The 24,455-nt window shown below is 37.6% G+C and overlaps 3 protein-coding genes across 9 annotated transcripts in view; 2 read left to right on the top strand and 1 right to left on the bottom strand.

The window, feature by feature from the left end:
* The window catches only part of egfl6 (EGF like domain multiple 6), a 37,679-nt gene extending 22,471 nt beyond the window's left edge, over window positions 1–15,208 (top strand). For 4 of the 6 annotated variants that reach the window (XM_089133517.1, XM_089133515.1, XM_089133513.1 and 1 more), the window contains exons 4-16: window positions 686–1,090; window positions 2,841–2,950; window positions 3,373–3,465; window positions 4,706–4,825; window positions 4,981–5,100; window positions 7,795–7,929; window positions 8,071–8,193; window positions 8,290–8,352; window positions 10,001–10,225; window positions 12,478–12,552; window positions 12,626–12,721; window positions 13,980–14,242; window positions 14,401–15,208. In XM_089133517.1, coding sequence (XP_088989643.1) covers window positions 1,020–1,090; window positions 2,841–2,950; window positions 3,373–3,465; window positions 4,706–4,825; window positions 4,981–5,100; window positions 7,795–7,929; window positions 8,071–8,193; window positions 8,290–8,352; window positions 10,001–10,225; window positions 12,478–12,552; window positions 12,626–12,721; window positions 13,980–14,242; window positions 14,401–14,508 — 1,602 coding nt within the window. In that variant the 5' untranslated portion in view covers window positions 686–1,019 and the 3' untranslated portion in view covers window positions 14,509–15,208. The remainder of the gene's footprint in view (window positions 1–685; window positions 1,091–2,840; window positions 2,951–3,372; window positions 3,466–4,705; window positions 4,826–4,980; window positions 5,101–7,794; window positions 7,930–8,070; window positions 8,194–8,289; window positions 8,353–10,000; window positions 10,226–12,477; window positions 12,553–12,625; window positions 12,722–13,979; window positions 14,243–14,400) is intronic. The other 2 variants (XM_089133514.1, XM_089133518.1) reach the window with 2 other exon arrangements.
* Window positions 15,209–17,640: 2,432 nt separating this feature from the next.
* Window positions 17,641–21,595, top strand: rab9a (RAB9A, member RAS oncogene family). 2 transcript variants are annotated; one of them, XM_039670642.2, is made up of 4 exons: window positions 17,641–17,797; window positions 18,470–18,511; window positions 18,832–18,864; window positions 20,190–21,595. In XM_039670642.2, the coding sequence occupies exon 4, from the start codon at window positions 20,214–20,216 to the stop codon at window positions 20,817–20,819; it is 606 nt and encodes a 201-aa protein (XP_039526576.1). In that variant the 5' UTR covers window positions 17,641–17,797; window positions 18,470–18,511; window positions 18,832–18,864; window positions 20,190–20,213; the 3' UTR covers window positions 20,820–21,595. The 2 variants fall into 2 exon arrangements, with proteins under 2 accessions (XP_039526576.1, XP_039526577.1); XM_039670643.2 differs by having other exon boundaries at window positions 20,178–21,595.
* Window positions 21,596–21,670: 75 nt separating this feature from the next.
* trappc2 (trafficking protein particle complex subunit 2) lies at window positions 21,671–24,424 on the bottom strand. Its single transcript, XM_089133512.1, has 5 exons — window positions 24,264–24,424; window positions 24,069–24,183; window positions 22,985–23,131; window positions 22,008–22,091; window positions 21,671–21,930 (listed from the first exon to the last, which is right to left on the bottom strand). The coding sequence occupies exons 2-5, from the start codon at window positions 24,159–24,161 to the stop codon at window positions 21,832–21,834; spliced, it is 423 nt and encodes a 140-aa protein (XP_088989638.1). The 5' UTR covers window positions 24,162–24,183; window positions 24,264–24,424; the 3' UTR covers window positions 21,671–21,831.
* Window positions 24,425–24,455: the final 31 nt, after the last annotated feature.

The raw sequence follows: 24,455 nt of genomic DNA, 5'->3' as shown, positions 1-24,455 counted from the left end.
AAGTAAAACCATGCCAATCTCTCGGTGTGGTGAAGGTGTGTGATGATGTGGGGATATTTTAATCCCAAAGGCCAAGGGATGCATATTATCCTGGATCCATGAAATCCATGAAGATTTGATTTTTCCTAATTTTTTTAATTAAGGCATTAAGATCAATATCCAAAAGAGTATTTTTTATTCCTCTTTTTAGGCAACTTTAGCATGAGTGTCCAAACTTATTCACATCACTATATATATATATGAAGAGTTCTGATGCAAAAGCCTCTAAATGCCATTTGAAATTCTTCTTTAATGATGATTTTTATCAAACTTGTATATTTAAGTTCAGTAATTTCACTTAAATAACAATTAATAGGTAATTATCATTGCCATTTAAGTGAAATTACTGAACTTAAATATACAAGCTTGATAAAAATGATCATTCTAGAAGAAAATTTCAAATGGCACTTAGAGGCTTTTGCATCTGAACTCTTCATATATATATATATATTTCAGTTACATTTGTATGCTGAAGAATGTACAATTGTCTATATTTTTAAATAGGCATGATTACTAAAATGAATCAGTTTGTCATAACGTCTGAATTTACTAATGAAATAATCCTGTGTTGTTTTGACTGTTGAATTACTTTAAAGTGTGCATATTCAAATTCACATTTATTTTTCATTCTGAATTTTCCTCAAAGCAGGTTTTCTCTCTCCTGAAGCGTGAAGTGAGTTGTTTGACGCGACACCGTCAATCTAGACGTCATGGATTGAGTTTCAGAGGGAAGACGTCTCAAACTCCCCCACTAACCCAAAACACTTCCAGCCCTTCCGTCACTCAACTCCATGACATCTGGAATTTCAACAAGACGAGAGAGAGAGAGAGAGAGAGAGAGAGAGAGAGAGAGAGAGAGAGAGAGAGAGAGAGAGAGAGAGAGACTGCAGACTTTAATCTTAGACTGGAATCAAACTAGCAGGAAAAGCAAACAGAAGTGAAAAGAACAGCAGAGAAATAAAGAGGCTTTACTCTTAAACATGAAACATTTGCCGTGGATCAGCGCTTTGTCATTCCTGCTTTATTTTTCCTTGGGAACTGCAGATTACAGGTAAGAACCTTCTCCTGGATAAAGTTGTGGAGAACTTGTTTCATTGGAGTTTCAGTTTATATCCAGATCTGGTTGCAGACTTCAGATTCTCGTGTAAGATTACTGAGAAACTAATGAGATCTGCTTCGGTAGACACTTAACATACCCGCAGTTCCCATAATTAGTAATTAATGCGCATAAACATTTGTGACCAATGCAGCTTTTTAGATCAAGATCAATTTTTAATCCTTTTTAACCATATTAATTCTATTTATCTTGACAATTCATGAATTTCAGTAAAGCTGAATAGAGTATTGGCCAAAGCTGATGATATTTGTTTTTAATGAACGGACAAGTAGAGGAAAATAATTTTAAAACATGTTGAATATGAGGAGAGAACAAATCACTTTAAATATGTTTAAGGTATTTATCTGACAAAATTTATTTGGCAAAACTGCAGCTACAGGATTATTTTACTATGCAAAAAGCAAACATTGACTATAATATAATCAGTTATTAATATTTGGTTCGTTCTGTCATTTTTTTGCATGTTTATAATCTCTTTGCCTGGGCAAAAATGATGTCGCACAATCTGTTATGTTTCATTGTGTTATTATCACACGGAAAACAATCGACTACACAATATGACAACAAAATCAATAATATTTATATGATATATTTCAATAATATTTGAATAAACTATGAAGATTTTCACTAGTGTAAATGGCTGTCAATAATCAAATCAAATCACGATTGAATACTAAAGTAGATGAAGTTAATATGTTAAATAACAGCTAATTCTGTCGGCACCTGTTCACACCACCGGCTCCGGTTTATTTCCGTCAGTTTTATTTCGGTCGGTTCGCAGGTTCTCCTCGTCCCTCTGGAGCCACTCCACATTTAGACCAACTCGAGAAGCTCACAAACATCTGCAGCACTCATGTACTTGTTATATGAATGCAGTATTTAATATTGTTTTGTATTCGTGTATATATTGATATTTACCTCAAGCTACTGTAAATTCATGTTGAAAAAACTTAAAATGTTGTTTATATGGAGAAGTTCTGGTTAGCAGAGGTGCCAGTGTTTACTGCCAGTTTAGGCGTCTGTTGCTAGGCAGATTGGATTGGGGGAGGGGCCTGCTTATTCTATAGAGCAATTGATTGGACAAAAATTTGCACAGTGCAGGATGAGTCATCAATATTATTTTTGGTCCAGGAAGAGAATGTTTTTAAAATGAACTTATGAAATCATCATTGATTATTTGAACTTTATATAATTAACTGCACGTACTGACTAACATGCTACTCATGAAACAAATTGAATGTCAGCCGGCAGTTTTACAGAAGATAATAGTGTCATTTTTCAGCTAAATTCTGTTTAATGTTGATTTAGTTCAGTTCAATAACACTGTCGGTGTTGTTAAATTCATGTCACGTTTAATTCAGTTCTTATCGGATAGTATCAGTGTAGATATTGCTGAATAATACTAATTTTTGAATATTCATTTTAAGTTTGTAATACAATCTTTGTTTTTTGCAACGATGCAATGTTTATGTGCAGCGGCTGGACGAAGTGGAGAAATGTTTAACTTTATGCAAATGAGCAGATATATAATGTATTTAATGATGGAATTAAATATAAATGCAAAGCTTCTCTATATAATGATGAAGACATTACAGATTCTGGCAGATATCCGTATCGTTTTAATTAAAAAAACTCACATCATTAATAATTTTTATTAATTTTTGTGCTGCTGTGTTTCGGACAGAGAGCGGCGGCAGACGGCGGCGAGGAGTGTGTCGTCCGGTGTGTGTCGATACGGCAGCAGAGTCGAGTGTTGCTACGGCTGGAAGAAGAGCAGTAAAGGACACTGTGAAGGTCAACGAGTGCGAATGCACAGAATGACTATTTACCAGAACAAATGCTCTTTTATGCATGATTGCATTGGGATAAAACATGTCGGCTTTGCTCACACAGACGTACAAATGTTTTTTGATCATTTTTGCAATCATTATTTCAACTTAGTATGTCATATAATTGACTTCTTAATTCATTATTTCAAATTAGTGTAATTTTATGTAATTATTTTGACTTGGTATGTCATAATTATGACCTTTTTTGTCATTATTTCGACTTAGTATGTCATAATTTAGACTTTTAACCCCTTCCCTCCAGATAAGGAAAAAAATCGAGCATAAAAATAATCGAAATTATGACATTCTTATATCATACTTGTGACATAAAAAGTCAAAATGATTTCCGTTTCCGTGACTGATATGGATCTGTCTCTGTTTCCTCAGCTCAGTGTGATCTGGGATGCACACACGGCGAGTGTGTCGGGCCCAACAAGTGCAAGTGCTTCCCCGGATACACTGGGAAGACGTGCAGCCAAGGTCACTCTCAACACTTTATGTCACAAAGGTTCCATATCAGAAGAAATGCCTAAAATTATTGCATCATATTTTCATATTTAACAAGTTATTTACATTTTTTCCTAGTGATAAAGTATGTTTGCATGCTGATTATCTAATAAAATAAAATAAAAAATGAATTAAAACTAAATTAATTAACTAAATCGATAAAAAGATAAAAATTGATTGTCGAAATGATTACTTTGTCAAAACTATTAATGATATATTTTCATTAGGGATGCACCGATATGAAAATTTTGGCCGATACCAATAACCGATAATTCTTTATATTTGAAAGCCGATAAACTTAAATCAAAATTTTTATCTAATTTTGAGAGCCTGATTACAAAAACAAAAGTCTCACAATTAAATCCACGTCCCAAACGCACAATTATAATTATGTTCTCATTATAGTGTTGTATAGCCGATATGACTGATTTGCGTTGCTCATGTTTTTCATTTTTTGAAGAGATTTCAATCATATTTCAAGAAATTCAAAAACATAAACAGTTCTCAACAAGCGTCAATAATACATTATTTATCAGTTTTAATATATCGGCCACATTTTCTTACAAGGCCGATAACGATAACATTAAAAATGAACAAATATCGGCCGATACCGATATGCTGGCCGATATATCGTGCATCCCTAATTTTCATGTTTAACAAGTTATTTACATTTTGTCCTAGTGATAAAGTATGTTTGTGGGCTGATTAACTAATAAAATGAAATTACAAATTAATTAAAACTAAATTAATTAACTAAATCGATAAAAATTGATAGTCGAAATGATTTCTTTGTCAAAACTATTATAGATTTTGCCTTTTTATGTAATAATTGACTTAGTGAGTCATATTTTTAATTTTTTAATATCATAATTTAGACTTAGTGTGTCATCATAATTAGGCCTTTTTACGTACTTATTTAATTATGACTTTTGAAGTCATTTTTTTTAAGTCCGAATTAAAAATTTTGTTCATTATTTTGACTTTATGTTATAATTAAAGTCTAATTTGAGTGTAATTTCAGCAAATAATTAGCCCGTCTGTGTTCAACATGGAATGTTGTGTTTAATTTGTTAATTTGTCCGCAGTAAAACAATCTATATTTTTAGAGGCAGTATTTCATGTACTCAGTATTTCAAGTGTATTCCTCCAAAAGCTCAACAGCACTTTATCTGATGTGTAGATCTGATCTGATCTGATGTCTGTGTTCCTCCAGATCTGAACGAGTGCGGTCTGAAGCCTCGACCCTGTGAGCATCGATGCATGAACACTTTCGGCAGCTACATGTGCTACTGCTTAAACGGATACATGCTAATGTCTGACGGGTCCTGCGCGAGTGAGTGACTTGATTATATTCAGACGTTGTGATCACTAGTTCACCCAAACAAATTAAAACTGTCATTATTTACTAATGCTTATGAAACACATCGGGCCAACGACGCGAGTGTGTTCTGCGAGAGTGTGTTGCAGTGACGCTGTGCTTGTCTGCAGACTCCAGGACGTGTTCGGTGGCCCACTGTCAGTACGGCTGTGAGGAGGTCCAGGCCGAGGTGCGGTGTCTGTGCCCGTCCCCGGGCCTCCAGCTGGGACCCGACGCCAAGACCTGCGTGGGTGAGGATCTCCAGGGGCTTTGGCACCCGAGGAACCGGTTCATCGTTCCTCCAACTGTGTGCGCACCGCAGGAACCATTTCAGTTCTAGGAACTCCTTTAGAGGAACTCCTTTACTCGCTCTAAACCAGCGCTAGAGGAGCTACAGTGATGGTAGTGTTCTCTGATTGGCCGAACGCACGCAGATTAAAGCCTAAATATTTACTCCAGAAACGAACTCTATGAACATGTAAAACAGAGATAGATGAAGATCTCAATCTTTACGCTGAGGAGAAACTCCAACACAACTTTGAGGAACGCGAGAAACATGATGATGTACTTCTGCTCAGCCACACTGGACATCAACACGCCATATGCTAATAACTCTATATAACTCTATACGCTAATAACTCTATACGCTAATAACTCTATACGCTAATAACTCTATACGCTAATAACTCTATATGCTAATAACTCTATATAACTCTATACGCTAATAACTCTATACGCTAATAACTCTATACGCTAATAACTCTATACGCTAATAACTCTATACGCTAATAACTCTATATAACTCTATACGCTAATAACTCTATACGCTAATAACTCTATACGCTAATAACTCTATACGCTAATAACTCTATATGCTAATAACTCTATACGCTAATAACTCTATATAACTCTATACGCTAATAACTCTATACGCTAATAACGCTATACGCTAATAACTCTATACGCTAATAACTCTATACGCTAATAACTCTATATGCTAATAACTCTATATAACTCTATACGCTAATAACTCTATACGCTAATAACTCTATACGCTAATAACTCTATATAACTCTATACGCTAATAACTCTATATAACTCTATACGCTAATAACTCTATACGCTAATAACGCTATACGCTAATAACTCTATACGCTAATAACTCTATACGCTAATAACTCTATACGCTAATAACTCTATATGCTAATAACTCTATATAACTCTATACGCTAATAACTCTATACGCTAATAACTCTATACGCTAATAACTCTATACGCTAATAACTCTATATGCTAATAACTCTATATAACTCTATACGCTAATAACTCTATACGCTAATAACTCTATACGCTAATAACTCTATACGCTAATAACTCTATACGCTAATAACTCTATATAACTCTATACGCTAATAACTCTATACGCTAATAACTCTATACGCTAATAACTCTATACGCTAATAACTCTATATGCTAATAACTCTATACGCTAATAACTCTATATAACTCTATACGCTAATAACTCTATACGCTAATAACGCTATACGCTAATAACTCTATACGCTAATAACTCTATACGCTAATAACTCTATATGCTAATAACTCTATATAACTCTATACGCTAATAACTCTATACGCTAATAACTCTATACGCTAATAACTCTATATAACTCTATACGCTAATAACTCTATATAACTCTATACGCTAATAACTCTATACGCTAATAACGCTATACGCTAATAACTCTATACGCTAATAACTCTATACGCTAATAACTCTATACGCTAATAACTCTATATGCTAATAACTCTATATAACTCTATACGCTAATAACTCTATACGCTAATAACTCTATACGTTAATAACTCTATACGCTAATAACTCTATATGCTAATAACTCTATACACTAATAACTCTACGCTAATAACTCTATACGCTAATAACTCTATACGCTAATGAGGCATACGCTATGAACTATACGCTAATGAGGCATACACTAATAACTCTATACGCTAATAACTCTATTCGCTAATAACTCTATACGCTAATAACTCTATACGTTAATGAGGCATATGCTAATAACTCTATATGCTACTAACTCTATACGCTAATAACTCTATACACTAATGAGGCATATGCTAATAATTCTATACGCTAATAACTCTATACGCTAATAACTCCATACGTTATTAACTCTATACGCTAATAACTCCATACGCTAATAACGCCATACGCTAATAACTCTATACGCTAATAACTCTATACGTTAATGAGGCATATGCTAATAACTCTATATGCTAATAACTCTATACGCTAATAACTCTATACGCTAATGAGGCATATGCTAATAATTCTATACGCTAATAACTCCATATGCTAATAACTCTATTACGGTCTACTCTCTGTGAGTAACAGGTGTAATAGTGTATTAGACAGCACCGTTCGACAGATCGTACACTAATGAACAGTAGAATGCGTTCAGTCGCTCTCAGCGTTGTCAAATTAGTCTCAACAAGCGTGTGTCACGTCGCTTCAGTCGCTGTGAACGCAACCAGGAGAACGTTCCTGAGGGAACCATCAGTGCTCGCGGAAACACACTTGAATCGTTCCTCGAATACTCTGTGCGAACGCACGTTATATCTTCAAAATAAAGGTTCTTTATTGGCATTGATGGTTCATGAAGAACCTTTAACATCAGAGTCGGCCCACGTCTGAGCCGTATGGAATCCCAAGTGTGCCGGATGTGGGCCGGATCTGTTGCTTTCTGGGATGGAACCAGTGGAAAACGGCTCTTTTGATTATTAAAATGTTCTTTACACTAAGACAAAATGGTTATTTTAAGAAATGTTTTCTTCATGGCATCGCTGAATCAACAACAGGTGGAGAAATCATGGTAGGTGTTCAGATGTTTGCATTAACTCGTTTCCCTCGTTGTCTTCATTAGACATTGACGAATGTGCAAGCGGGAAACATCAGTGTCCGTTCAACCGGCAGTGCATCAACACATTCGGAAGCTACTACTGCAAGTGCCAGGAGGGCTACGACCTCTCATACGTCAGCGGAAAATACGACTGCGTAGGTAAGACAGGCGCCGTGTAACTTACTGTTACGATTGAGGAATACTAGCGCTCTCTGGGAGAAAAACCTGAAATGCAAGAGAATATTTTGATTGCTTCATGCTTGCTTTGGAAGGCGATGATGAGAGACTGTGATGTTTCAGATATAAACGAGTGTGTGTCGGACACACACAAGTGCAGTCTTCACGCCGAGTGCATCAACACACACGGATCCTACAGGTGTAAATGCAAGCAGGGCTTCCGCGGCAGCGGGTTCGACTGTTCAGGTGAGAGAACGACACACAACAATGGCGATCTTCATGGAAATGACTGACAGTCCACACGCTTCCGGGAAAAACAAGAAATCCTTTGTGTTTCTGTAGTCAAGCCTTTTCCTAGCAGATCCTGGGACAGTGATCAGGGGAAAGCGGACGCGTCTCTCAGCGGTGAGAAGTGTAGTGTGCATGGAGAGGTTTCCTCAAACTGATCTCAGAACAGGAGAACATCGCTGTGAAACTTCTGCTATCGCGCTTTAATGCAACTGGAAACACTTTACAATAAGATCTCATTTGATAATATTAGTTATGCATTATCTGCCGCTTTACGGGATTCATTGAATTTTGTTTTAAATTACGAAAATAATCAAGATAAACTTTGACACATTTGGCTTTTGCAATGATCCTGTGTTATAAACCCTTTAACCCTTCACTACATGTTTAATTATTTTGATAATTTATTTATTATTATATGGAGACATTAATTATTTTTTTTAATTCTTTTTATAATACATTTTTACCTATGTAGTGTATTTATATACAGTATAAATATTTAAATTAATCATATAAATATAATTTAAAGGTGTTAAATAGATCTCTTTGTGTGTGTATATATATATATATATATATATACACAGCTGTTATTAAATTTGATTATTTTTAATTACATTTTATTTGATTAAATTACATTTATTTATTTATTTTATTCATTATTGTATTTATTCATTTATATGATTAAAGGTTTTCTTTTTTGTTAAATTGCATTTTATTCAATTGAATTTGTTTTATTTTTATTAATTATTGTAATTTCGTTAATGTTTCATTTATTTCATTTATTTTATTAACTTATTATTATTTCATTTATTTTATTACATTTATAATTTTTTAATTAAATTGTATTTTATCAAATTTAAATGTATTTAGTTGATTAATTATTTTTATTTTACACTGACAAAAATACTGATATATATATATATATATATATATGGAGAGAGAGAGAGAGAGAGAGAGTCTGCTTTACTAAATATAGTCTGCTAAATTCATAAATGTAAATATCGAATATCATGAAAATTTAAAAAAAAAAAATATTGAGATATACATTTTTAGCAGTATCGTCCGGCTCTAACGTTCACTCATTTATTAACAGATGAAACCTTAATGTAAAGTGTTAACATGCGACTCATATGATGGCCTTTGCGAACGGCTTCATGCACGCAGATATTCCCTTCGCATGGAGTATCCGAACATGCAGTCATGAGCATATAAAGCACGTTGTGTTTAATGCAATAATGCTCGATATATGCATTTTATGTTTTTAAAGGTGTTATATTACGCCCCTTTTCGCCAGATCTCTGGTTTCCCCAGAATGTGTGTGTGAAATTTCAGCTCAAAATACCAGATCATTTATTATAGCTCATCAAATTTGCCCCTTTTTGTGTGTGATCAAAAGCGTTCCGTTTTTGTGTGTGTCCCTTTAAATGCAAATGAGCTTTAGCTCCACCTCCATTCAGAAGGGCGGAGTCTTCACTTGAGCTTCAGAGGCAATAACAGCACAGGCGGATCTGACTGATCCAGGATCAGGAGTAACGGAGAGACTCGGGGAGAGCTGCACTTGTACACGTTTCTGGATGTTAGCGGAGACGTTTGTGTAGTTGTTGTGGAGAAACACTGATCATCTCATCATCATGTTCAACTCTTCCACAAGTGTCCACATGTTCTGCTCAATAGTGTTCAGTGTCGTCTGTGCTGACCACAGAACAGCTTCAGTTTATAATGGCTTTAGAAGATCATCTGACATCAGCATTTCCTTTCCCTGCAGTTATTCCCGATTTCCCGTCCAAGACTCGTATTCTGGGCCGGTTTGACAACAGCCTCCCGGAGCCGGCGGTGACCCCTCGCCTCCAGCTGCAACCCTTCGACTACAGCGACGGGCTCTACACCGGCCCTGAGGACGAGGAGGAGGAGGAGAAGCTGTACGACGAGGAGGAGGAGGAGGAGGAGGACGACACCGGGAACCAGCTGGACCCCCGAGGAGATGTTTTCTGTGAGTGATCCTCGACTCACACTAGAATTACTCCTCCTATTTATGCATTTGCCAAACACTTTTATCCAAAGACACTTTGCATTTCAAGCGACACATTTACATTCTTATCAGTTCTTGCTTTCCCTGGGAATCGAACCCATGACCTTGGCGTTGCAAGCGCTCTTCTGTTTGAGTCCACTCATACACACACACCGCTCAAAAGAGTCTGAATGTTTATTAATGTTTCTGAGAGGGTCTCTGCTGCTCACTAAAGATCCGTTTATTTGGTTATAAAAAAAAAAAATACAGTACATTTTTTAAATATTATTATTATTTAAATATTATTCCAATGTAAAACATCTGTTTTCTATGTGAATATATAATAAAGTGTAATTTATTCCTGTGATTCCTAAGACGAGAGGGTCTGTTTGCAGGGCATGCTGGGACTGAGCCGTACAGTAGCTGTATATGGATATCTACTGTACATGTACCGACAGGGAGACGTAGTAAACTTCCCCTTCCCAAACACATTCCCGATATTAATATTTCCCGCGAGGAGAGCAGCGTTGATGTGGTTGCAGGAGGGAAATGCTCATGAAATAAGTGTTTATTAAACTAGTCAGATCGGGGGTCAGATCGGGCGTCAGATTTGGGGGTCAGATCGGGGGTCAGATCAGGCGTCAGATTGGGGGTCAGATCGGGCGTCAGATCAGGCGTCAGATCGGGGGTCAGATCGGGCGTCAGATCAGGCGTCAGATCGGGGGTCAGATCGGGGGTCAGATCAGGCGTCAGATCGGGGGTCAGATCGGGCGTCAGATCAGGCGTCAGATCGGAGGTCAGATCGGAGGTCAGATCAGGGGTCAGATCAGGCGTCAGATCGGGGGTCAGATCAGGGGTCAGATCAGGCGTCAGATCGGAGGTCAGATCGGGGGTCAGATCAGGGGTCAGATCAGGGGTCAGATTGGGGGTCAGATCGGGCGTCAGATCGGAGGTCAGATCGGGGGTCAGATCAGGGGTCAGATCAGGCGTCAGATCGGAGGTCAGATCGGGGGTCAGATCAGGGGTCAGATCAGGGGTCAGATTGGGGGTCAGATCAGGGGTCAAATTGGGGGTCAGATCAGGGGTCAGATTGGGCATCAGATTGGGGGTCAGACCGGGGGTCAGATCAGGGGGTCAGATCGGGGGTCAGATCAGGGGGTCAGATCGGGGGTCAGATCAGGGGTCAGATCAGGCGTCAGATCGGGGGTCAGATCGGGCGTCAGATCAGGCGTCAGATCGGAGGTCAGATCGGGGGTCAGATCAGGGGTCAGATTGGGGGTCAGATCAGGGGTCAAATTGGGGATCAGATCAGGGGTCAGATTGGGCATCAGATTGGGGGTCAGATTGGGGGTCAGATCGGGGGTCAGATCAGGGGGTCAGATTGGGGGTCAGATCAGGGGTCAGAGGTCACTCCTGTATTCCCATTCAACACCAGTGTAGTGTAACCGACCCACACACAACACGCCGGTGAACTCTATTCACACTCAATAACACATTAATGGCTGTATTATAGAGTTAGCTCACAGGAGCGATCGATCGCGCTGTCACATGATCAATAACTGCAGGAGAAACGCCCAATAAAGTGCTGGATGGACATAAAGCATATGTTTGAGGAAACACACTTGTTTCTCTAAACTGCAGAATCCCGTCTGTGTGTGTGTTAGAGATACGCCCGGCCCGAGAGAAACACACACACACACACACACACAAGCTCAAACGGGGAAATCCATCATCATTCCCAGAGGAAGGATCGTCCGGAAAGACCCGGAGCCGTTTATTATGGTTCTGCAGAACAGCTGTTTCAGTCTTTCATCCGTCGCTCTCGCAATTATCCTCCGTCTCTGAAAGTGCAGACAAGTTTCCGCCTGTAGTGTCCTCATATTCTCCATTGATGCGGCTCCTCTCTGCCCAGTCTGTCAGGAACGCTCTGTTTACTTCCTGTCTCTATGAAGCCCCTCCTCCTGAAAATATTCAAAATCGAAATAGAATTTATTTGCTTCACAGATTGAATATATTTAAAATCTATATAGAATTTGATAAGCTGAAATGTACATAGATAGGCTATATAAATGTTATGTGGACAAAGGCATATTTTGTACACGACTACACATGACTATAAAAAAAGCATCCGACATCTGGTTATTAGACATAATTGAGTGGAGGATAATATGAAAGTGTCTGTAATGATGCGCTCTCTAACCCTGCTCATGCCCGTCCGTGTGTTTCCCGTGCAGTTCCAGATGAGTTGGTGCCCGCGTATCATCCCGGACCCGAGCCGGAGGAGATCCGAGCGGCGCCGCTGAAGGAAAGTAAGAGACTCTTAGACTCCACAGAGACGCTTGTGTTGTGAACGTTCAGAGCTGACGTCTGTTCTGGGATCAGGGCTCCTGGCCGACTGTGACTTTGACCGGGGAGCGTGTGAGTGGGTTCAGGACCACGAGGATGATCTGGACTGGACCATCAAGTATCATGAAAACGGTACAGAACCAGAGGCTAACACTGACCGCTATGATTATGATTATGACATCGCTGCCTGAATGGGTAAACCTTTTACATGTTTAATTACAATAAAATAAAATATTAGTACTGTAAAATAACTTCATATTAAAGTAAATTGTATTTAGTCATGTTAAGAATGAAATATGTATTAAAAATGAAATATTTATAAAGTGTAATCGAAATGAATAAAATAATCTTAAAAATATATATTAAAATTAAAATATATCTTTATATATAAAGATATTAATTGTGTAATAATATTTTGTATTAATATAATTTTATACATTTTTAACCATTGTTATTTTAGTCCCTTTAATATTTTATTTTTTAGTGAATATGTTTTGCTTTCAAATATACTGACAGCTTATGGCTAAACATTTTCCATGTTTAATTTAAATAAAGTAAAAAAAAAAAAAAGAATAGTGCAAAATAATTAAATGTTAAAGTAACTACATTAATATTTAGTCACTTACATTTATTACAAATTAAATATATAAGTGACGAATAATATTAATATTGTTTTAGATTACTTATTCATTATATATATATATATTAGGGCTGTGCAAAAATTAATTGCGATTAATCGCATACAAAATAAAAGTCTGTGTTTACATAATATATTTGTGTGTGCTGTATATAATTGTTTTGTATATATAAATACCTATGCATGCATGTATATATTTAAGAATTATTTGCGCTTAAATTCTGTATATATATTTATATATATATATATATATATATAAATACATAATCTATATTATATAAATATAAATATTTTATATATGAATAACACATTTTCTTAATTATATACAGCACACACAAATATATTATGTAAACACAGACTTTTATTTTGGATGTGCGATTAATCGCAATTAATTTTTGCACAGCCCTAATATATATATATATATATATATTTATGTTTATGTATATGTATGTATGTGTGTTATTAAGATATTCATATTTAAGTTTATTTCATTCATTTTTAATCATTTTTATTTAGTTATTTTAATAATTTATTTTAACTTTATTTATATATATATATATCAAGATATTAATATTTAAATGTATTTAATCATATATTTTAACACACACACACAAATACATATAAATACACACACACACACACACACACAGACAGTGTTGCGTTAGATTTCCTCGTAAAGGCAGTTCCCAGTAAAGGTGTAGTGCTCCCCGTGGTCGGATCTCACTGGTTCTGGTTCTGTTGTGTCTCCTTCAGGGAGAGAGTATCACCTGGCTCTGGAGGGCCCGGCGGGGGTCCGGCCCGAGGTGTCCAGGCTGAAGCTGCTGCTGGACGATCACATGCGGCAGAGCAGCTTCTGTGTCACGTTCGACTATCTCATCCGGGGTCCGCAGAACACCTTACGGGTCAAGCTGGACGACAGCGGGTCTGCGCTGTGGGAGAGCGGGCCGACACACACTCACGGCTGGAGAAGATCCGAGAAGATCAGCGTCAGCGGGACCGAGACCCGACCCGTCGCGGTGAGAGCGCACACACACTCAGAATAACACACTTTCATCTCACAGGTCTGAGCGGATCTAAACCTGAGCCGTGACGTGAGCTCCGGACACTCTCAGGGGAAAATGTGAATGATGATGATGACATGCGTGTTCAGGTGTGATGATGTGTGTGTGTTCAGGTGGTGTTCGAGGCTGAGCGCGGCCGGTCCGTCAGTGGAGAGATCGCTCTGGATCACGTGCTTCTGCTCTCGGGACGCTGTTCAGACGGGAAAACACACATCTTGTAGGACTTCACCTCATTAAAGCTTCTCAACACCAGTGTTGTAGTACTCGAGACTCGGACTCGTCTCGGACTCGGTCTCGAGACCATATTTTAATGGTCTTGGTCTTGTCATGGACTCGTGTCCATTTGGACTCGGAATTGACTCGTACTCGAACATTTTTTTTTTTAGGACTCGGACTTATTCCCGAGTCCACTCGAGTTCAATTAAAAATATTTTTCATGATTATTAATGTATGTTAATAAAATATTTCTTTAAATTGATTGACACGCCCAGTGATTGGTGATTTTCTAGTGCGCAACTGCGCATGACAAATTGTAATAAAATTACTTTTAACACCACCTACTATGTGGCCTTTTTACCCCTAAACTGATCATATTTTTTAAACTCTAAGTAAATTCAGTAAAAAAAAAGGATTTCTCTGAGTAAATTAAAGTAAATTAGGTAATCAACCCTCACTGGTCTCTGTTTCGACTCGGACTCGAGTGAGGTGGTCTCGACTACAACACTGCTCAACACCAACGAAAGACTCGAGTCTCGAAACACGCGAGAACAAGGAGACTGACCTTTACTGTAGAATATATTGAGATTGTGTGTTTTCTGATCAGTTTGTCGGTATACATCATTCACTGTTTGTATGATTATATTAACATTGTAACATTATAACGGCTGTACATTTTGCTTTACATTAAAAAGTTGAAAGAGATTTACCTTTTTTACACTTCTGTTCATATTGTTTCATTTCAAATGAATAATCATTGTCAGAAACTGATATTTAGGCTGATCATATCATATTATTTGACTAACTGATTTGAATAATAGGAATATATAATTCCCTATGTGTGTGCTAGGCCAGAGAGATGTGTGTTTAGTCTAGATTTGGACGGACAGAGTGTGTCTGCTTCAATGTTAGGAAGATTGTTCCAGCTTTTTGGTCCAATCAAAACTCAGTTTTTTTTCACAATTTAGTTGTATGAAATTACTAATTGTCCAGTTTTTTATATCAGTTATGCATTCCGTTAATTTTGTGAGTTTTGAAGAAATATACAGGGTATCATCAGCAGTGATGTTTCCTAATGATATCTCATAATGGCAGCATGTACAGAGTGAACAGCAGTGGTCCTACTACTGAGCCTTGTGGTACGCCATACTGAACTTGTGATGGATGGATCTCTTCATTTACTGCTACAAACTGATAACGGTCAGATAAGTATGATTTAAACCATGCTAATGCAGATCCACTAATGCCGACATAGTTTTCTAGTCTATTTAAAAGAATGTTGTGGTCAATTGTGTCGAATGCAGCACTAAGATCGAGTAACACTAATAGAGAAATACAACAAGAGCAGATCATGTGTGACTCTAATGAAAGCTGTCTCGGTACTATGGTGTGGTCTTAATCCTGATTGAAAGTCCTCGCAGATATCATTTCTTTCTAGAAAGGAACACAGTTGTGAGGATACTGCTTTTTCCAGTATCTTTGACAGAAAAGGCAGATTCGAGATTGGCCTGTTATTAAAGGGTTAGTTCACCCAAAAATGAAAATTCTGTCAGTATTTCCTCACCCTCATGTTGTTCCAACCCCGTAAGACCTTCGTTCATCTTCAGAACACAAATTAAGATATTTAAGATATTAAGATCACTCCTGCATACTAGTCCATAGGCTTCTTGAGGGAATGGCTCTTGCTGGCATCGAAAACTCATTAAAGACATCTTTAAAATAGTCCAAGTGACTACAGCGGCTCAATCTTAACTTTATCAAACGACGAGAACACTTGTGCTCAAAAAACAACAAAAATAACGACTTTATTTCAACTGTTGGTTTATTTCTCCCTCTGCGCGAGTCATAGACATATATACTAGACCTCACCTTGGATACGGCAGTTCATTGGAACGAATGCGTCAATAGAGCCGCCATCTTGAAACAGGGGAGCCCCTCCACTTTAATGCATCAGCGTCAATGTAGTAGACACAGGTCTAACGCAAATAAAATCACCATAAATCATCATGAATGCAATTTTTCTTGTTTTTTTGGTTTGTTCCAACGGTCAGACATGTATTTATTATTGATTCCAGAAAGAAAAAAAAAAATTTTTTTTTTAAACATTCTTCCTACTTCAGATTTCATCCGTGAACATCATACGCTGCACAAAAGTCCGCCACCATCAATGAATTCGACGTAAAGGCAAAGATAGCAGCGTTACCTAGCTACTTCCTATGACAAGACCCCTGTTCCAAGATGGCGGCGGTTTTAACGCATGCTTAGAGCCCCAAGATGAGGTCTAGTGTATATGTCTATGTGCGCGAGTCAGGTTACTAGCTTAATAGCGTAAGCTTCTGTTATTGTACGTCACACGCATCACACACATGACCAGCGTCGGCCAATAGTGAGCCTTCGTGTGACGTAGCTCTACACAATCACACTACGTTAACTGACTACAGGCCCATGGAGAAGGAAGTGAATAGTTGAAATAAAGTTGTTATTTTTGTTGTTTTTTTGCGCACAAAATAAAAGTGTTCTCGTCGTTTGATAAAGTTAAGATTGAGCCGCTGTAGTCACTTGGACTATTTAACGATGTCTTTAATGAGTTTTCGATGCCAGCAAGAGTCATTCCCTCAAGAAGCCTATGGACTAGTATGCAGGAGTGATCTTAATATCTTAAATATCTTAATTTGTGTTGCGAAGATGAACGAAGGTCTTACGGGGTTGGAACAACATGAGGGTGAGGAAATACTGACAGAAGTTTCATTTTTGGGTGAACTAACCCTTTAACTTATTCTGTAGGATCAAGTTGCGTTTGTTTAATAAGAGGTTTAATAAGAGCCAGCTTAAAAGTTTTTGGTTAATTAATGATATTAAGAAGAGGATCTATGACCTCTGGAAGCATCTCTTTCAGTAGTTTAGTCGGTTTAGACAATTATTCCTCTCCTATTTTACTTTACTTTTCTCCTACTTTACCATGAGCTCTGAGGTTCTATCATATCCTAAATATATATTTATGTTAATAATAGTTTTAGACTAAAATGTAATCACAGAATATGTAACACAGTGTGAATGTGGGCCACTGGGCCTGAAACCCTTCTGTTGATGTAGCAACACATCACGTGATCAACTGTGAGTTGTGTGGTAACGTGACACGCACCAGCCAATAGGATCGCAGGATTGTGGCACCATCAGCGATCAGAGGAAGAGTCCTCGAACTCGTCATGTTTCGCTTTATTGCTTGTTTTGTTTCTGTTTATGGAATCGATATTTGCGGTTATTGAAGACTAATGTGTCCAGAAGCAGCTTCAGGTGAGACTCAATCGCTGTTTTACACACGGATCTGTGTTTATTTCCTTATGACTGTCTTCGGGTCAGTGACTCTGTTAAACACAACGGCTGTGTGTGTGTGTGTGTGTGGGTTTGAGTTTCTTCACTGGAATGACGTCGTTTGGTTTGTTAAACGGTTAATTCTTGTCGCAGAAACTCTGTAAACAAGTTAAAGGTGAAAGTAATGAAACGGCTCGTATTTCATCCCAAAATAAGTGTGTGTGTGTGTGTGTGTGTGTGTGTGTGTGTGAGAGAGAGAGAGAGAGAAAAAGAGAGAGAGAGAGAAAGAAAGAAAGAAAGAGAGAGAGAGAGAGAGAGAGAGAGAGTGTGTGTGTGTGTGTGTGTGTGTGTGTATTTAGGATATATATTTTTATCCTAGTGGAGACTTAAACTTGAATGCACACACACTCATGGGGACTCGTGTCACTGTGGAACTAAAGTGAAGAAACAAATCATACAGTTTTTTTTGTAAATGTTAGTGTAGTTGTGTGTGTGTGTGTGTGTGTGTGAGAGAGAGAGAGAGAGAGAGAGAGAGATGAGTAGGTTAAGGGGTCGGATGTGTGTGATGGGTAGGTTTAGGGGTCGGGTTTGTGTGTGTGTGTGTGTGTGTCCATTCCATCTGGTTAAAGTTTGTCTGTGTTGCATGTGATGCAGGACAGAGAAGATCACATGACCAGCGGCTGAGAGCAAACCACTGTGAGTCTGCGCTCATTTACACTCATAATGATGATCATTCATAGCAATAATCATAATGCATATCAGAGGATAAATATATCTAGAGTTGTAAAGATCGGCCAATAGTACTTTTTAAGTAAATTATCACTGCACTACAACATGCATGATGAATAATAATGAAATGAAATATTTCTGTAAAGCATCTCTGCATGAATTACTGTAAAGTGTTGAATAATTTATGCAAACAACACCAACATTAAAATTCCACTGCATAGAGCGTAGTTTCACTGTCAGTCCAGTACGCTGGGTCATATCTCTAATTCAGCAACTCTCTCTTGTAGATTTTGAGCGATGAATTATTCGAGGCAGTGAAGGTAAGCGACACATTCATAACGCTAAACCTCCAATAATTGAGTATATGTGCAAATTTACAGTAAAAATTGTGAAATATTATTCCAGTGTAAATCATCTGTTCTCTATGTAAATATATAGTAAAGTGTAATTTATTCCTGTGATCAAAGCTGAATTTATCATCATTACTCCAGTCTTCAGTGTCACATGATACTTCAGAAATCACTCTAATATGAGGATCTGATGGTCAACAAACATTTATTATTATTATCATCAGTGTTGAAAATGTTTTTTTTTTTTTTTTGTGGAAATGTCAAAGTTTATTTTTCAGGATTCTTTGATGAATAGAAAGTTCAACATTTATTTGAAATATAATCTTATAATATAAATATAAATGACGGTTTCCACAAAAATATCAACAGTTTTCAACATTGATAATAATGATAAAAATCAGCTGTTTTACATTGATATAATATTTCAACATTTTTACTATATTTTTGATCAAATAAATCCATCTTTGATCAGAGGAATAAATCAACTTTTACTACATATTCACATAGAAAACAGCTGTTTTAAATTCAAATAATATTTCACAATTTTTACTGTATTTTTGATCAAATAAATCCAGCTTTGATCACAGGAATATATTAAATTTGACTATATATTTACATAGAAAACAGTTGTTTTAAATTTAAATAATATTTCACAATTTTTACTGTATTTTTGATCAAATAAATCCAGCTTTGATCACAGGAATATATTAAATTTGAGTATATATTCACATAGAAAATAGCTATTTTAAATTTGAATAATATTTCACAATTTTTACTGTATTTCTGATCAAATAAATCCAGCTTTGATCACAGGAATAAATCAACTTTTACTACATATTCACATAGAAAACAGCTGTTTCAAATTTTAATAATATTTGACAATTTTTACTGTATTTTTGATCAAATAAATTCAGCTTTAATCACATGAATATATTAAATTTGAGTATATATTCACTTAGAAAACAGCTGTTTTAAATTTAAATAATATTTCACAAATTTTTACTGTATTTTTGATCAAATTAATTCAGCTTTGATCACAGGAATATATTAAATTTAACTATATATTCACATAAAAAACAGCTTTTTTAAATTCGAATAATATTTCACAATTTTTACTGTATTTTTGATCAAATAAATCCAGCTCTGATCACAGGAATAAATCAACTTTTACTACATATTCACATAAAAAACAGCTGTTTTAAATTCGAATAATATTTCACAATTTTTACTGTATTTTGATCAAATAAATGCATCCTTAAAAAACATAAAAATCTTAATTAAAGCCAAGTCTTCAGTTTTACAGGACGAGGACAACAACCATGTCATCCAAATCCTCCCTTCTGAAAGTGATTCTCCTGGGCGACGGCGGCGTGGGCAAGAGTTCGCTAATGAACCGCTACGTCACCAACAAGTTCGACGCGCACCTCTTCCACACCATCGGCGTGGAGTTCCTCAACAAGGACCTGGAGGTGGACGGGCGTACGGTCACGCTTCAGATCTGGGACACGGCGGGACAGGAGCGCTTCCGGAGCCTGCGGACGCCGTTCTACCGCGGCTCCGACTGCTGCCTGCTAACCTTCAGCGTCGACGACAGCCAGAGCTTCCACAACCTCGTCAACTGGAAGAAGGAGTTCATCTATTACGCGGACGTCAAGGAGCCCGAAAGCTTCCCGTTCGTGCTTCTGGGAAACAAAGTGGACGTGAGTGAGAGGCAAGTGTCGAGCGAAGAAGCTCAGGAGTGGTGCCGGGACAGCGGTGGATACCCGTACTTCGAGACTAGCGCTAAAGATGCTACGAATGTGGCGGATGCGTTCGAGGAAGCCGTGAGACGAGTCTTGGCTTTGGAGGATCGACACGAGCACTTGATTCCTACAGACACCGTTAACCTGCACAGAAAGCCGCGCGGATCCTCGCCGTGCTGCTAATCCGCGGGAAGCGTTTCTTCAATGAGTCCGCGTTATGTTTTGAACATGCACGCACTTTAATATGCACTAAACACTGGTTTGGTTTCATTTTGGGTGACGATTCTCAGCATTCGGATGTTTATATATATATATATATTTATCTCTCTAATGGGGTTCGAGTGGGTGACGGATGTTCAGCATGAGAGTGATAGTGAACAAGAGCAAATGTAAGGAATGCACAAGGCTTTTGTTTTCCATTTTAAATATATCGAAACCTCATTAAAACAAATGGAATCTACTTGATCCAGTACAAACATCTGAACGTTCATAAATCAAGACGCATTACCTGGAGAACAAGCTATATGACTGAAGATTTGTAGCAAGAATGAGTTTGAGCTTAAAACATGAACATATATCTGCCAGTGGAGTCAGAAAATACACTTTTCTCCAGTACATGGGTCTTGATTTCTGAAGGTTTGTGCTGGAAAACGATGCGAGGAAGAACTTCTGTGTTGGATCATGTGTATTTTTCTTACCTCATTGACAAAGTTTGTGTAATTTACTGAAACTAGTCTTAATATATCATATGCCGTTATGCTTGTCTAGTAAACATCTCCAGTTTGATGGATTTTCAGATATTTATACTGGAAAACGAGACTCGGATATTAACGTGCGCAGGCGTTCATACTCTCTGGTGGATTTCTAATATATTAACATTACAAAATAGTGTAGCGTGTGCCAAATATATACTAAGTACTTGTACTAAACCATGGATAATAATGTGGAGAGTATAAGCACCTACTTTGAAAAAATGCATTAAAATCTTAACATTGTAAATTGTAAAATTGAAATTAAAAAAGTATGGAACAATACTCGTTGAAAGTGTTTATTTTAATTCATTTAATAATGTACAAATCTTCATCTTTTAATGTATTTTAGCACTCCGACACCATCAGCTTATAAACATGAAATACACATCCCAATGTTGAAACACAATGAACAGAAGAGTGTGTGTGTGTGTGTGTGAAGCGGATCAGCCGAGGAGATGCTTCTTCCCGAGGAACTGCACTTTCCTGTCGAAGGCTGTGGAGCGGATCGGCGCGTTGGCTTCATAGAAGGGATTCATTGCAAACTGGGGAAAAACACACATGTTAACGTGTTAAAACCGGTGCGATGTGTTCACGTGGTAGTGAAGTATGCATGACTTACCTTGATGTACAGATCATAAACATCGTTAAAGAAGTTCTTGATACCGTCCTCTTGCCGGACGTCGTGGAGCATTATAAATCTCATGTGTGAGAGTACAGTTAAGGAATACACACACACGGTTCATTACAGTGTTTCATACCGCCTGAGATCGGAGGATTAGGGTTGGGTATCGTTTGAATTTGAACGATTCTGATTCCGATTCCTTGTTTCGATTCCGGTTCCTAACGATTCTCGATTCCGATTCTTTTAAGAGGCAGGGTCAAAAAAGTTTAGCTAACCTTGCTAACCAACAGCCTTTCTAAAGGAAATAATCCTTTCTTAAGGAAATAATCCTTCTGTAAAAATACTCCTTTTGTTGATTTCGTTATTTTTAGAAAAGTGAAGCCACACTTTGGATCGCCGACGTAAGGTACTCATGTTCGACTCGCGTGATTATGCCAACACTTCCGGTAGACGCTTCTTCGTTGGTGTTGTTCAGCGGTTTCTTCTTCCGCTCGGCGGACTGTGAATTCGAAACTAGGAATCGAAATTTTAACTTTTGAACGATTCCGGGAAAAACGAAAAGTTAGTCCCGGTTCCAATCGATACTCAATTCTCGATACCAAACCCTAGTTAGGAGTAGGGATGGGCAACGATTAATCGCATCCAAAATAAAAGTTTGTGTTTACATAATATATGTGTGTGTACTGTGTATAATTAATTTGTATATATAAATAGAAATACCCACACATGCATGTATATATTTAAAAAAAATGTGTTATTAATATATCAAATATTTATATTTATATATAATATTAATTGTGAATAAATATATCTAAAATATATACATGCATGTGTGGGTATTTCTATTTATATATACAAATTAATTATACACAGTACACACACATATATTATGTAAACACAAACTTTTATTTTGGATGCGATTAATCATTGCCCATCCCAGTGTGTTCAGTAATGCGTCATGTGACGAGGAGGATATGGCCAGCGGTGACGAAGGCGGAGACGAACCACTCGTTGAACTTGTCCACGGTCTTCAGGTACATGTTGCTGGACTGCCACATGTTCTCGTCCACCAGATCCAGCGCGGCGTGAGCGATGAACTGGTTCAGGTGCCGGTGATCATCCTGCCGGAGGAGTACAGTACACACACCATCATCATCATCATCATCATCAGCAACATCAGCATGAGCTCACTGTTCAGTGACATCAGCGTCAGCTCACTGTTAAACAACATCATCGTCATCATCAGCTCACTGTTTGATGACATCATCAGCTCACTGTTTGATGACATCGTCATCATCAGCTCACTGTTTGATGACATCATCGTCATCATCAGCTCACTGTTTGATGACATCATCAGCTCACTGTTTGATGACATCGTCATCATCAGCTCATTGTTTGATGACATCATCGTCATCATCAGCTCACTGTTTGATGACATCATCGTCATCATCAGCTCACTGTTTGATGACATCATCAGCTTACTGTTTGATGACATCGTCATCATCATCAGCTCACTGTTTGATGACATTGTCGTCATCATCAGCTCACTGTTTGATGAGACCATCACGTCAGGTATCAGTGACATCATCATCATGTTGTCAGGAATCAGTGACATCATCATCATGTTAGGCTTGTTGGACTTGAACCATCGCTGCACAGTCGATCGATGAATAACATCAAAATACCGCGATCAGAGAGCAGACAGGTCCGTATGCTTTGCAATCGCTCTGGCGCTACTTTGATGTCATAAACCGATCGGTCACCGGTGTTCTGCCAATTTTTGCTGCCTTGTCGAAAAATGCTACCGTAGCGCGAATTGATCACAGAATGCCGATTAAAGTCGTATGAAATACAATTATAATACAATTCTAAGTTATGAGTAGCTACTGTATACTGTAGACTACTGTTTTTATTTTTAAAACGGTGTGAAAAGTAAAAATGATCATAAAATATTCATCTTTGACTTGTCAAAGAGTCTGCACATGCGCATAACCGGTAAGTAGCAAATCTCGATGGGTAGCATGAATTGTCAGGTATCAGTGACGTCATCATGCCCACCTTTGCTTCTGTCTTTCCAGGAGGGAGAAACTCCATCTCGAACACTGGATTATCATGATGACCCACCATGACGAAATAAAAACTCCCTGACATCGTGACTCGTCAGTGTTTAGAGCTGTGGACATGAAACCAACAGTCAGTTATCGACAATACTCGACATGTAAACACGGAAGAATACGCACAACACGATCTTACCGCGGGAATAATGACGTTAGTTTGGATTCCTTATCAAATGGCACATTCTAATAACACATCTTCTTTAAATAAATAAATAATTGCATAATTCACAAAGCGAATATTAGGAAGAATAATACTACAGCAGATGAGGACCATCCGCGTACTGTGTGGACAGAGTTCCTGTTTCCGGTGCGCTGACACAAACGGCCA

This window comes from Pimephales promelas, chromosome 7, assembly GCF_988280905.1.
Source record: "Pimephales promelas chromosome 7, fPimPro1.hap1.1, whole genome shotgun sequence".
In the NCBI taxonomy this organism is placed as follows: domain Eukaryota; kingdom Metazoa; phylum Chordata; class Actinopteri; order Cypriniformes; family Leuciscidae; genus Pimephales; species Pimephales promelas.
This window is presented reverse-complemented; position numbering and strand designations above follow the sequence as displayed.